Source organism: Epinephelus lanceolatus, chromosome 4, assembly GCF_041903045.1.
Source record: "Epinephelus lanceolatus isolate andai-2023 chromosome 4, ASM4190304v1, whole genome shotgun sequence".
NCBI lineage: Eukaryota > Metazoa > Chordata > Actinopteri > Perciformes > Serranidae > Epinephelus > Epinephelus lanceolatus.
This window is the reverse complement of record NC_135737.1, coordinates 23,337,362-23,349,843: the sequence shown is the minus strand read 5'-3', so window position 1 is coordinate 23,349,843 and position 12,482 is coordinate 23,337,362. Positions and strand designations below refer to the sequence as shown.

General features: G+C 39.0%; 1 protein-coding gene across 1 annotated transcript; it reads left to right on the top strand.

The window, feature by feature from the left end:
* The first annotated feature begins 944 nt into the window (after window positions 1-944).
* Window positions 945-5,183, top strand: LOC144462738 (extracellular calcium-sensing receptor-like). The gene is made up of 6 exons (XM_078167050.1): window positions 945-1,135; window positions 1,386-1,683; window positions 2,449-3,243; window positions 3,344-3,571; window positions 3,743-3,866; window positions 4,276-5,183. The coding sequence occupies exons 1-6, from the start codon at window positions 1,104-1,106 to the stop codon at window positions 5,181-5,183; spliced, it is 2,385 nt and encodes a 794-aa protein (XP_078023176.1). The 5' UTR covers window positions 945-1,103.
* Window positions 5,184-12,482: the final 7,299 nt, after the last annotated feature.

Here is a 12,482-nt window from a genome sequence, read left to right as displayed (position 1 = left end):
GGAATTGGCCCCACCCTGTTCACTTACCATCAAGATGGCATCAAAAGTGACAAATAAACAGACTTATTCATATGGTATCCTGCCTAACTTTAGTGTATGGTAACATATCAGATATAAAATGACTCTGCAGATGCTCTGGTTCAAAATAAGACCAAACATTCCTATGGATGTCAGTTTTTTAACTACAATAAAGGCTTAAGTGTGGCCTACAACAGCCTACAACTTGTTCTAAGGCAAGTTTAGGTTTTCCAGAAAATTTGCAGCACCTACCAGCTGCTTAAGAGAAATGAGGAGTGAGGAGTCAGTGATGGTTTAGAGGAGTCAATGAAACAGTTTTTCCAACAATTTTGAATCATGGTACAGTATTTGAGATTAGCTGCAGACAGAAAGATCCATACACTCTCTCTCTTTCACACAAACAACACACACACACACACACACACACACACACACCCACACACACACACACACTTATACACACACACACATACACACGCCTAATGACTCTTATTTTCTCAATTTTTCATCACCTTCATCCTGCATTATTTTTCAATTTTTTGAATGACAATTATCAATTCAAGTATAAATGCACCTCCGTAATGTTAAAGGATTGTTATAATAAAAAAGGGCACACATTATTGAGAGCACAATTGAATATTCCTATCCATTAAGATATACAGTTAAGTTCATTAGAATAGGCTATGGCCGAAAACTCTTCGTTGTTTGGGTACCTTCTTCTTGGCCCACCTTGTAGGTCCCCAGAGATAAATCATCACTACTCTTGTATTTTATTTATTTTTTCTTATAAATGCTGCTCCAAAATGTATAAATACCAGTGCAAACTTTTAATTCACATTAAGGTATATATTGAGCCACCCTGTGGTTTAACTCTCTTAGACAATATGGTGTCCATGCAGAGGTGGCCAGAGAAGTGTTGGGCACTCTTACAGCTGTTGCTGGTGGCGTCTGTCACTCAGACTGAGGATCTGGTGTGTAGACGTAGAGGGGATCCTGAGAACCCCCAGCTATCTAATGATGGAGACATTTTCTTAGGGGGAATCTTCTCTTTCCACAGAAGCTGGAAAACCAAACAGGACAACTACATGCACAAGCCACTGCCACTGCAATGCACCAGGTAAGTTATACTGAAGAAATCTACTTCGATTTTAATATATATGTGGAAGTTCGTAAAGATACGAAACAGGTACAAATACTACTACTAATAATATAATAACATATAAAAGGTTTTCAAATTGAGTATTAAAATAAGAAATATTGCCTCTTGTATGTATTTATACCATTAGAAGCTTTGATTTCCTGTGCTACTGTTGTATTCCAAGAATAAATTGTTTGCAATTCCAATATTTGTATCTCTCAACATATAGTTTGAATTTTAGAGCTTTCCAGTTTGTCCAGGCTATGCGCTTTGCCATAGTGGAGATTAATAACAGAACAGACCTGCTGCCTGGCATCTCTCTGGGCTATAAGATATATGATTCCTGTCGCTCCATGGCCAGAGCTGTGAAGATTACACTGGCTTTGACTAATGGTAATGAGGTGTTATCTGCACCCTCGAAAGCACCTTGTGCCAGACCAGCCCAAGTGCAGGCCATTATTGGAGAGACCTCTTCCTCTCCTTCCATGGCCATAGCTACTGTAATCGGAAGCTTTCATATCCCAGTGGTGGGTAAGATTGGTCAGAAAGAAATAATGACATTAAGTCATTTTAATGTTAACAATAGTAACTGATAATTGAATACTGTTTGCTAACTATTAACATTGCAATATGTTTATTGTTGCACATATTTAGTATTTCTTCAGATTTTAATTATTTAACATTGAAGAAAATGTTTTAAAACTACATTATATTGTTTAACCAGATATTTGTAACACTTTGTTAATGCTTATTGATTGGTTTTTAAACTTCTTTTTTTTTTAAACCTGTCATTTGGATGTTTATTATACAGTTGCAACTGATAATTTTAATACTTTGTAAATTGGTTAATAAATATTGTGTAGGGCATCTACAAAAAGTGCAGCATTATACTGGACAACCATATAATGTTTATAGATGGTTTAAAAACAATTATTAACCATTAACAAAGTTTTACAAATATCTGGTCTGATGTTATAATTTTTTACGAACAATTTCTTTAAGGTTTACAAATGAGTTCATCATCATTTTCAGATAGGCAAGAAGGTATATATAGTGATAAAGTGTTCAAATAAATATTTATGGTATTGCCAATAGTTGTAAGTAGTAATTATTTAATATTTCATTGTTTGTTAACAGTAAAATTATTAAACTATTCACTGAAGTTTATTTACAATAACTTTACCATTTATCAATGATGAGTAATATTGAGTGTTTCCACATTGTAGTGTGCTGTGTAAATGTTTTCATATTTCAAATATTTATCTCAGGATATTGTTTTCTTTTTCTCCTAGATCAGCCACTTTGCCACCTGTGCTTGTCTCAGTGATAAAACCAAGTACCCATCCTTCCTCAGGACAATACCCAGCGACGACTACCAGAGCAGAGCCCTGGCACAGTTGGTCAAGCACTTTGGTTGGACTTGGGTTGGAGCTATTAGAACAAATGATGATTATGGGAACAATGGCATGGCCACATTTACAGAAACAGCCCAGCAGCTGGGCATCTGTCTGGAGTACTCTGTGTCTTTGTTTAGAACAGATCCACCAGACAAAATACAAAAGATAATCGACATTATCAAGGCTTCCACTTCCAAGGTGATTGTCGCTTTTCTCTCCCCCGCTGATATCCCTATACTTATACATCCGTTGTCTCACCACAACTTGACTGGGTACCAGTGGGTTGGTAGTGAAGGCTGGATCTTTGATCCCCAGACTGCAGCCACAGATAAGCATCACATTCTGGATGGTGCCATAGGCCTGTCCATCCCCAAAGCACATGTCAGTGGCATGAGAGAGTTCATGTTGGATGTAAAGCCACTCAATTCATCCAGTAATGAAGTGTTTACAGAGTTTTGGGAGACATTATTCAGCTGTAAGTTCAAGCAGTCAAAGTCATCAGCAGAGAATCAGAGAGAATGTACTGGACATGAAGATCTGACTGGAGTGCAGAACAGCTTCACTGATATGTCGCTCATGCCTATCTTTAACAATGTCTATAAAGGAGTGTATGCTGTGGCCCACGCACTACATAGTATACTCAGCTGTAATAAAACATGTTACAGCGAGGTGCCGCTTGATCCATATACGGTGAGTTCATAAATAATTTATCAGTCTTCTGTACTGTATTGCCATTGGGCCTACAAGATGTTTGTCAGGTAATGATCTACATTGATTCATATCTTTTTAGATTTTACAACACATAAAAAGGATTCATTTCAAAACAAAGGAAGGAGAGGAGGTTTATTTTAATGAGAATGGAGACCCAGCAGCAAAGTATGAAATTATAAACTGGCAGCCAACAGAAAATGGCATTGTGGACTTTGTCACAGTTGGTTTTTATGATGCATCTTTACCTGCAGACAAACAGCTGAATCTGCAAAATAAGTCTTTAATTTGGGCAAACAACTCACAACAGGTAAGCTATTGTAATGTTTATATACTGAAGTCTATTTTAAAAGTTAAAAATTGGATATGTTACAAGATGTTGTATCATAATGCTTGTTTAAGATACATCAAACTGCATAACAGAACCTAAAAAAGACAGCACCTGCCAGCATATTTTCTCTTAATCATTTTGTTAATGTAGGTGCCTGTGTCAGTTTGCAATGTGAAGTGTCTTCCAGGAACTCGCAAGGTTCTCCAGAAAGGAAAGCCTGTCTGCTGCTATGACTGTTTAAGATGTGCAGAGGGAGAGATAAGCAACATGACAGGTGTAGCATTATTTTGTCATTAGAAAAAGAAAAAAAAGTGTGTCTATATATATATATATATATATATACACACACATATATATATATATATGTATATATATATGTGTGTGTGTGTGTGTGTGTGTGTGCTGAGATTTTGACATCTCTCTTTCTGAAACTGGAATTAATTAGAGTGGATGAAATTGTGTTTGCAATTGGACTGAAAATTGCAATTTAAAAAAGTTACAAGGCTTAGAAATTAAATAAAACAAAGCAAAGACAACCAAAATAAAACTGTCATACAGCTTTCTATTTATTATTCAGTAATTATGTGCTGTACGTCTTGTATGCACGTAAAATAAACAATATAGAGAGAAAAACATCAAATGTACCGAAAAAGGCTAACGCCTGTTTTAAAATCAATTTTCAGATTCTATCACCTGTGTGAGATGCCACCCTGAGTTCTGGTCAAATGAGAGAAGAAATGCCTGTGTAAAGAAGGAGAAAGAGTTTCTATCATATGAAGAGATAATGGGAGCACTGCTCACTGCAGCATCCTTGCTGGGAACATGCATCACTGCTGTTGTGGCATTCATTTTCTTCACATATAGGAAAACTCCTATTGTTAGGGCCAACAACTCTGAGCTGAGCTTCCTGCTGCTCTTCTCCTTGATTCTTTGTTTCCTGTGTTCTCTGACCTTCATCGGCCGGCCCTCTGAGTGGTCCTGCATGCTGCGACACACAGCATTTGGCATCACCTTTGTTCTCTGTATCTCATGTGTTCTGGGGAAAACTATAGTGGTGTTAATGGCCTTCAGGGCAACACTTCCTGGTAGTGATGTGATGAAATGGTTTGGGCCTGCACAGCAGAGGCTCACTGTTCTGGCATTCAGTTTTGTACAAGTTATCATATGTATCCTCTGGTTAACAATTTCACCTCCTTTTCCATTCAAGAACTTTAAACAATTTAAAGACAGAATCATCTTAGAGTGCACTCTGGGTTCAGCTGTAGGCTTTTGGGCTGTTCTTGGGTACATTGGACTTCTGGCCATGTTATGTTTTATTCTTGCTTTTCTGGCTCGGAAACTGCCTGATAATTTCAATGAAGCCAAATTTATCACTTTTAGCATGCTGATATTCTGTGCAGTATGGATCACCTTTATTCCAGCATATGTCAGCTCTCCTGGGAAGTTCAGTGTTGCTGTGGAGATATTTGCTATTCTGGCCTCCAGTTTTGGACTGCTCATTTGTATATTTTTTCCAAAATGTTATATTATCTTACTGAAACCTGAGAAGAATACAAAAAAGGAGATGATGGGGAAGGGGGCACCAAAATAAAATATCATTATGGACAATGTCATTAAAATTGTGACATAGAAATTAGAGATAACAACTTTAAATACAATTTGATCAACAATTATATAAACTGTTATGGTTTGAACTATATATTTTAATTTGTGTGTGTGTGTGTGTGTATTTTGTACTATATTTACACTTTAAAGAAGTTGTAGGCAACATTCAGAGCATTGATCTAGCAGCAAACAACTATTCGTTTTATAAAGATACAGTAGAATAACAGCGTCTCCAGCAGAGATTAAGTTACGCCCCCTCTGTGTGTGCTGTAAACTAAGCTTCTTTGTTCACAGTCATGGTGGCTGGTCTGGCTGTACATGTATCTTAGTCCATTTGTCTGTGTTCCACTGGCATTATTAGGGGGCCAAGCCCGAGGGGCAGAGGGAACGCGTATGCAAGCAGATGCGTTTCCTAGGACCAGCGGTGCTAGGAACCCTATTGTTTTTGTAAAGATTTTTATTTTTATTCTTCTGTAGGTAAAAGTGGTGCTGCAGGCTAAACTGTCCAAGGGAGGGCGGTGCAATTTGGAGGGGTGGTCCAGACCCCTGCACGTACCTGAGACGCAAAAAACTATGTATATCTGCCTGCAGGGGGCGCTATAACCTAGGCCATTGCGTTTTTACCTCTAGCTCCCACACCGTATGTCGCACATTCAAAAATCTTGTATCCCCAGCTTCCCTGAATAGAGCTGAATCACTTTGCCATAGGCCACGCCCATTCGCGCCTAGGAAGTTTTTTCGCAAAATCGCGAAAACTGGAAAACCTACTTTTCTGAACTTCTCCTTGGGATTTTGTCCAATCTGCGTGAAACTTGACATATACACTCTTCTACTGGACCTGATCTAAAATTATCAAAAGAATTTTATTCGGTCAAAAAATGCGCAAATTATTAACAAACAAACTTCTACAACTAGCTATAAAAATGCAAACTGTTGGATATCTCGGTCAAACTAAATGCTATTAACACCAAATTTGAGATCATTGGTTGGCATGAGACTGTGAGGGTATGAGCCAAATTTGGCGAATTTTGGCAACTAGGGTCGCTACAAATATGGTAAGTTTATATCTCTTGAACGGCTGCACCGATTTCTACGAAATTCGGTTGGTTGACTGGTCAATGTGGGCGTGGCTTATTACAAGATAAACAACAAACATTAATTTCAGCCAAACTATTATGCTGAGGGCTTTGAAATTTTAAGGGTACATATAGAATAGGACACAGATCTTCCGTACCAAAAATTGCACATGTACTCCACTAGGTGGCGCTATAACGGATGCAAACGCGTTTTTGCCTGCAACTTACACATTTTAAATGACACTTTCACAAACATTATATCCATGTGTTCCCTGGATAGAGCTGGGTTTTCTGACACAGGCCCCGCCCACTTCTGCTGCACATTCTCTTTGCTAATTCGCCACATGTCCAAAACCTACTTTTTCAAACTCCTCCTACATTTTAAGTGCCACCTGCCTGAAACTTTGCACATAGAATCTCCAGATGTGTCTGATGAAAAGTTATCAAAAGAATTTTGGCACTCCAAAAAATGCGCTTGTTCCAACCAAACAATCTTTTTTGCTAGCTAAAAAACACACATTGTTTCATATTTCGCTCAAAGTAGATGCTTTCAACATCAAACTTAAGTCACTCTTTCCCGAGGTCATCCAGAGGCTTTGTGCCAAATTCGTCGCAAATCGGTCTATAGGTGGCGCTATAACGGATGCAAAGGCAGTTTTGCCTGTAACTTCCACATTTTAACATTCCACATTCATAAACATGCGCTCACCCGGAGCCCGTCGTCCTTCGGGGAGAACTTTCATGGGCTCCGCGGGACGCGGGGACCGAGTCGCACAGGGGGGCTTGGCCCCCGTTCATAACTGCTTGCAGTTCTAGTTATTATTGTCATTATTTTCCAAGCAGTACTGCCTTGTTTGAAACATTCATGGGGACAAAAAATGTTGCATCCCTCTGGCTACGGGCAAACTGCAACTTCGCTGTACTTCACTTTCACCATCACCTTTTTATATCCCTTTTTTTTTAAACTGTGTGCCACATCATGGTGGCAGCAGGCGAAGGAAGGCTGTCCATGCGTCCCTTTTTAGGCAACCTTTTCTAGTGTTCCCCGGTGAGATGAGATGTGTACTCACTCCAGCATGTTCCGGGTCTTCCTCAGGGTCTCCTACCAGTTGGACATGCCTGGAAAACATACAAATGTAAGAGCATACAGGTGACCTAAACTCTCCAGATTCTGGACTACAAGTAAATAGACAATGGGAAGGCCACAAGCGAGGGTCAAATGTTTATTACCCTGCCCCCGAGCTTACTCCGGTCAGGAGGGATGCATCCTCCAGACATCCGGGTTCCCAAAGGGGGTGTAAAGATTTAATTTGAGGTGCTTCAAATGCTTTTTAAGTTATTATTATTATATATTCCAACTATAGGTTAGTCTAGAGTGTGTGTATTTGAAGTAACCTAGTTTATATGGTACTCCACTTACATATATATATATATACGCATAATAATTGTATTTGGATTTAATGTTAATTTGTATTTTTAATTGGATGTTAAGAATCAATGTTGACCATAATGGGAAGAGTATGTGTCCATCGTGCGTAACGTATCAAAGTATATGATCTTGTATAAGAAAAGCATTAAGTTTCCTCCAAAATAAAATAACAGGCTTATACTTTGTTTTTTTTCACTAAGGGGCCACCTTTTCAGTCCTGTCCACTTTGGCCGATTAAAAACGTGCGCTCTGGTGCGCTGTGGCCTCTTGTATTTTCTGTCCTTGTAATTTCCGCTTCTTGTATTCTCTTGCTATCTAGTTTTCTGTTACTCTCTTGTTGTGCTCTTCTTCATTTTAGCCTCTTGCTTTTATGTTTTGCTTACACTCTTTTGTTTTTGCATTATCTATTTGCTTTTGCGTATCTTATTTTTTTAACCAGTTATGTTTGGTTTCTACGTAACTCTTTTGTGCTCATGATCAATTTTAAACTCAATTTTTTAAACTTTTAAATTTTGCTTATCCAGTTTTCTTTTATCTCCAGTGTTTTCACCATTTTTTCGCATCAATAATAATTTTGACAACAATATCGAACGGCCAACAATAGTGTTTTCACGATTATTATAAGCGAGTAATCATAATGAAGTAAACCAGCAAATGCTGACTGACCTCTTTGCCCCAGATTCATCAGAACCAGCAGCTGCCAGCCACTCATCACCGTGGTTCTTGCGCCAAACCCAAAGACTCTGCAACGCAAGGGAAACAACGTTTGGGGCCACCTGCAGGACATCACAGACTCAACCGTTCCCACACTGCTGTGGGACAGCCGGCTTCATTCTGCTGGAAAGTCCGGGAGCTGCGAAGCGACAGTCTGGGGCCCCAAGAGGAGCTTCACCTTTGATCCCTGCTGCTAAAAAAGTAGGCAAAGAACTTCCATAACTTGAGTAAGAAGCTGTGCGATGAAGAGTGAGGTCAAGCAGGAGGCTTAGTTAATTATCCTGATTTTAATTTAGGTTTCATTAGGTGAATGGTTTTGCACATCCCTGCGTTCCCAATTTATCTACATACTCTGTCCCACTATTGCCAAACTAAATAACTCACACGAGTGTTGCCTCTCATTTCATTCCATTTATATACTGTTGACTCTGTGTTGTGTCATATAATTATCATTTGCTATTCATTTATTCAGTTATTACATATTTAGCTTAAATAAATCTTCATTTATCGCCAAGTCGTTGTCTGTGTATATCTTTTGGACATGAGCTGAGATCCCTGTATAGAGGATTCATAACCCAGATACTGAGATTGATTCATTATTGAAAAGCGTGCTGACTAATTAATAATTGGTTTAAGGAGTTATTAATTTGATTAGTCGCTTGCCTCATTAGGAGGGTGGTGCCCCAGAATTTTATTACGAGTGCAAATATTCTCAAAAAGGTATTTCCCCTACACAAAGAAAGCATTGGCTTGACTTTTAGCTCCCTCTAAATGTGTGAGTTCTTCACCCAGTCGAGAAGAGTGAGCCCGGCCATCCTATAGGGGAAACTCATTTCAGCCACTTGTATTCACAATCTCATTCTTTCATTCACTACCCAAAGTTCATGACCATCGGTAAGGGTTGAAATGTAGACTGCTTTCTAAGTCCAAAGCTTTGTCTTACAGCTCAGCTCCCTTTTGACAACAATATTGCAATGCCCCCATCATGCTGCACCAATCCACCTTTCTATCCCACGCTCCATTTTACCCTCACTCGTGAACAAGTCCCCAAGTACTCTTTCATTTGGGGCCACACATTCTAACACAGGGGAAAAAAATTCACCATGGCCTCAGACATAGAGGTGCTGACTAATTCCAAACACTTAGCACTTAGCTCAGGTTAAAGCCCCAGTGTGAAAAATATACGTTTTGACGTTGCATAGAGCCACTTTAATTATGACGGAAATTACAAAGTAATTTCTTAACTAAATATGTAAATCTGGAACTGAACCTAAAATCATAAAAAAATGTAGGTAGGAATGATTTGTTGCTAGTATTTTTCCTTTGAGATTTTCAGGTACACAATGTCATCACCTTAACTTTGTGTATAGAGCCTCCAAGCAAAATAAAAATAAGAGGTGGGTGGCATTTCTGTTACTTGTATTTAAAATGTGAATTTCGTATTTTGTAGTTTTTCTCAATAATTCATAATACAAAATAATAATAATAATAATAATAATAATAATAATAATAATGATAACAAGACCAGGGGCCTGTTGTTCGAAAGTAGAATTAACCAATCCAGGATAAGTGGAAAAGCAAGGCTGGACAAATTCCCCAAAGTCCATCCTGGCTTAATTGGTTGTTTGAACGCCAAGCCAGGCTGAGGAGGCGCGGCTTTGTCAAGCCAGGTGTAACTCATTCGGATAAGTGCGCTTCCTTGGCTTTCTTAAATAGACCCCAAGATCGATCACAGGTTCACCGATGCAGCAATGGAGAGGACGCGTGCCACAAACTTCTCACCCAGTGAGCAGCGTCTCATCATGGACAAGAGGTAAAACATATAATCACGAAGAAAGGAAACACTGCAGCAATAATAAAGCAGAGAGAGAGTGCGTGGCAAACAACTGCGGACCGACTGAATGCGTAAGCAATCTAAAAATATACACTTGCTGCGCAAATGAATCTGTCATAATTACAATTACAGTTCCTTCCACAAATTTACAGTTGTACACTTCACCTTAAAGGTGAGCAGTGGAAGTTAATATTACTCAGGAAATGTACCATGAGGGGGCACCAACTGCTGATTTCACACCAGCGGAAGAGCTCGCCCTGGATCAGAACTGAGGCAGGCCGATGGTGGAGGGGATACAGGGGGGGACAGCTTCAGACTCTGTCCCACCCACAGAAACTCTTCATACAAGGTACATTATTCCAGTATACTGTACATGGAATCAATCATTTTATTCATTCATTAATCAACCATTGGTGTTATGTGGACTGTCTGACTTTGGATTGTCTTGCAGTGTCAGGTGACACACTGACCCTTCTGGAGCCACCGGAAGATGATCCGGTGAGTGTTATTCATTAGAGCCATTTGCTTGACATGTCTTGCAAGTTTACATTAGGTCAATACAAATTCTATTTAATGTGGCAGGGTGAAGGCACATCTGCAGCAGTGGATGCAGCAGATGAGGAGGAGACACTTTATCTGGACTCCAGAAGGTTTGAGGTAACCTGCCAGTCTTGTGGAGATAATTTAGTCCTTAATGTATAAGAAGTCAGTGATGTGGTGCTCATAGAAAATATATTTGTAACAGGACACAGATGAACAGCCTGACAGCCTGCCTGGATATGTAGTGAGTATTGCCTGAAGGACATCCACGGTGTCCACAATTGCTGTGCTAATAGATATGTGTTTTACAGAATTCACAAACTGTCAGATAGCTATATGCTACTCATCTGAGGAAGCAAATAGCCCTGGCAGATGTCAAGCTCCAGTGTGAAAAGAGAAAGCTTCAGGACATGGAGCTTGACAGACAAATTAAAAGAAAGACCTTAAGGAAACTGGACTTAGAAATTAAGAAAAACTACAGAAAGAAGTAAGTGATTTTAATGCACATTGTAAGCATGACTGTGATGCAATGTATTAATCAATATTATTTCTCTCTTTCTCTCCACAGCTCAAATCAGACAGTGACTGATTTTAGTATTTTTCATTTAAATAAAATGAGGTCAAAGAATATTGTGGTTTCATCTTCATGTTTTCATTCATTGATGTAAAGTACACTGGAGTTATTGGTCCAGTTAACTGGGAATATAATTTGGGAAGGTCATACAGTTATGACACCTAATAACCACTAATTGTGTTAATGCCAAATACACCTACTTGTATGTTTATTCCAACAATTAATCCTTTTTTACTGGTAAGAATATGTGCATGTCAAAGTATGCTTGGGCAAGATGCTGAACCCCAGATTGCTCCCAATATTATATGCACCCTGTATGCAACTGACGATGCTTATTGATTGATTGATTGATTCTTTTAATGACCACACAGCCAGGCTGGTGGAATTTGTTTCCAGTACAGCTCATTGATACAGGTTCCAACATAAAGGACACTGAACATAAAACATAGATATTCAGACAAACACATTATCACATGGATAATTAGGCTATGACAAAAAGAATGTTTTAAATGTTAAATGTTTTTTTTATTATTATTATAGGCTTAATGTATTTTGTTCAAAAATGAGGCAAATATGTACATAAGAACATGAAATGACGTAAAACACATTGATTTCCGATTGCATTGACAACTGACTGGACAGATAAGGGACCAGGCTAAACTAAGCCTGGTTGTTAGCCTGGTCGGGACCAGGCTAAGTGCACAGAATAAATCTCCATGGCAACATATGTGCCTCTGTTTTCGAACAACCGAATCAACGCTAAATTAAGCCAGGATAACCAACATATCCCGGCTTAATCCCTCATCTAGGTTTCGAACAACAGGGCTCAGGTCAAAACCTAGTATATTACTGGACTGTGTATGAAACAAGTCAGGGCTTTTACTTTGAAATGAGGAATTTTAACTTGATCCAGGAAGTGACAGCACTCAGTCAGTCTCAGACTGATGGCCTTTCATTCTAGCATCAATGATGCAGTCAAGCCCAAAAATGTCTCACTAAATTACACAATTTAAACCAAACATCATTCTCACACAGCAAAAGAGACCTGCTTTCCCTTGAGCTGTACCCACTGATCAAGCTTCTTTGTGCATGCTCTAACACAACACTCCCCTCTTCAG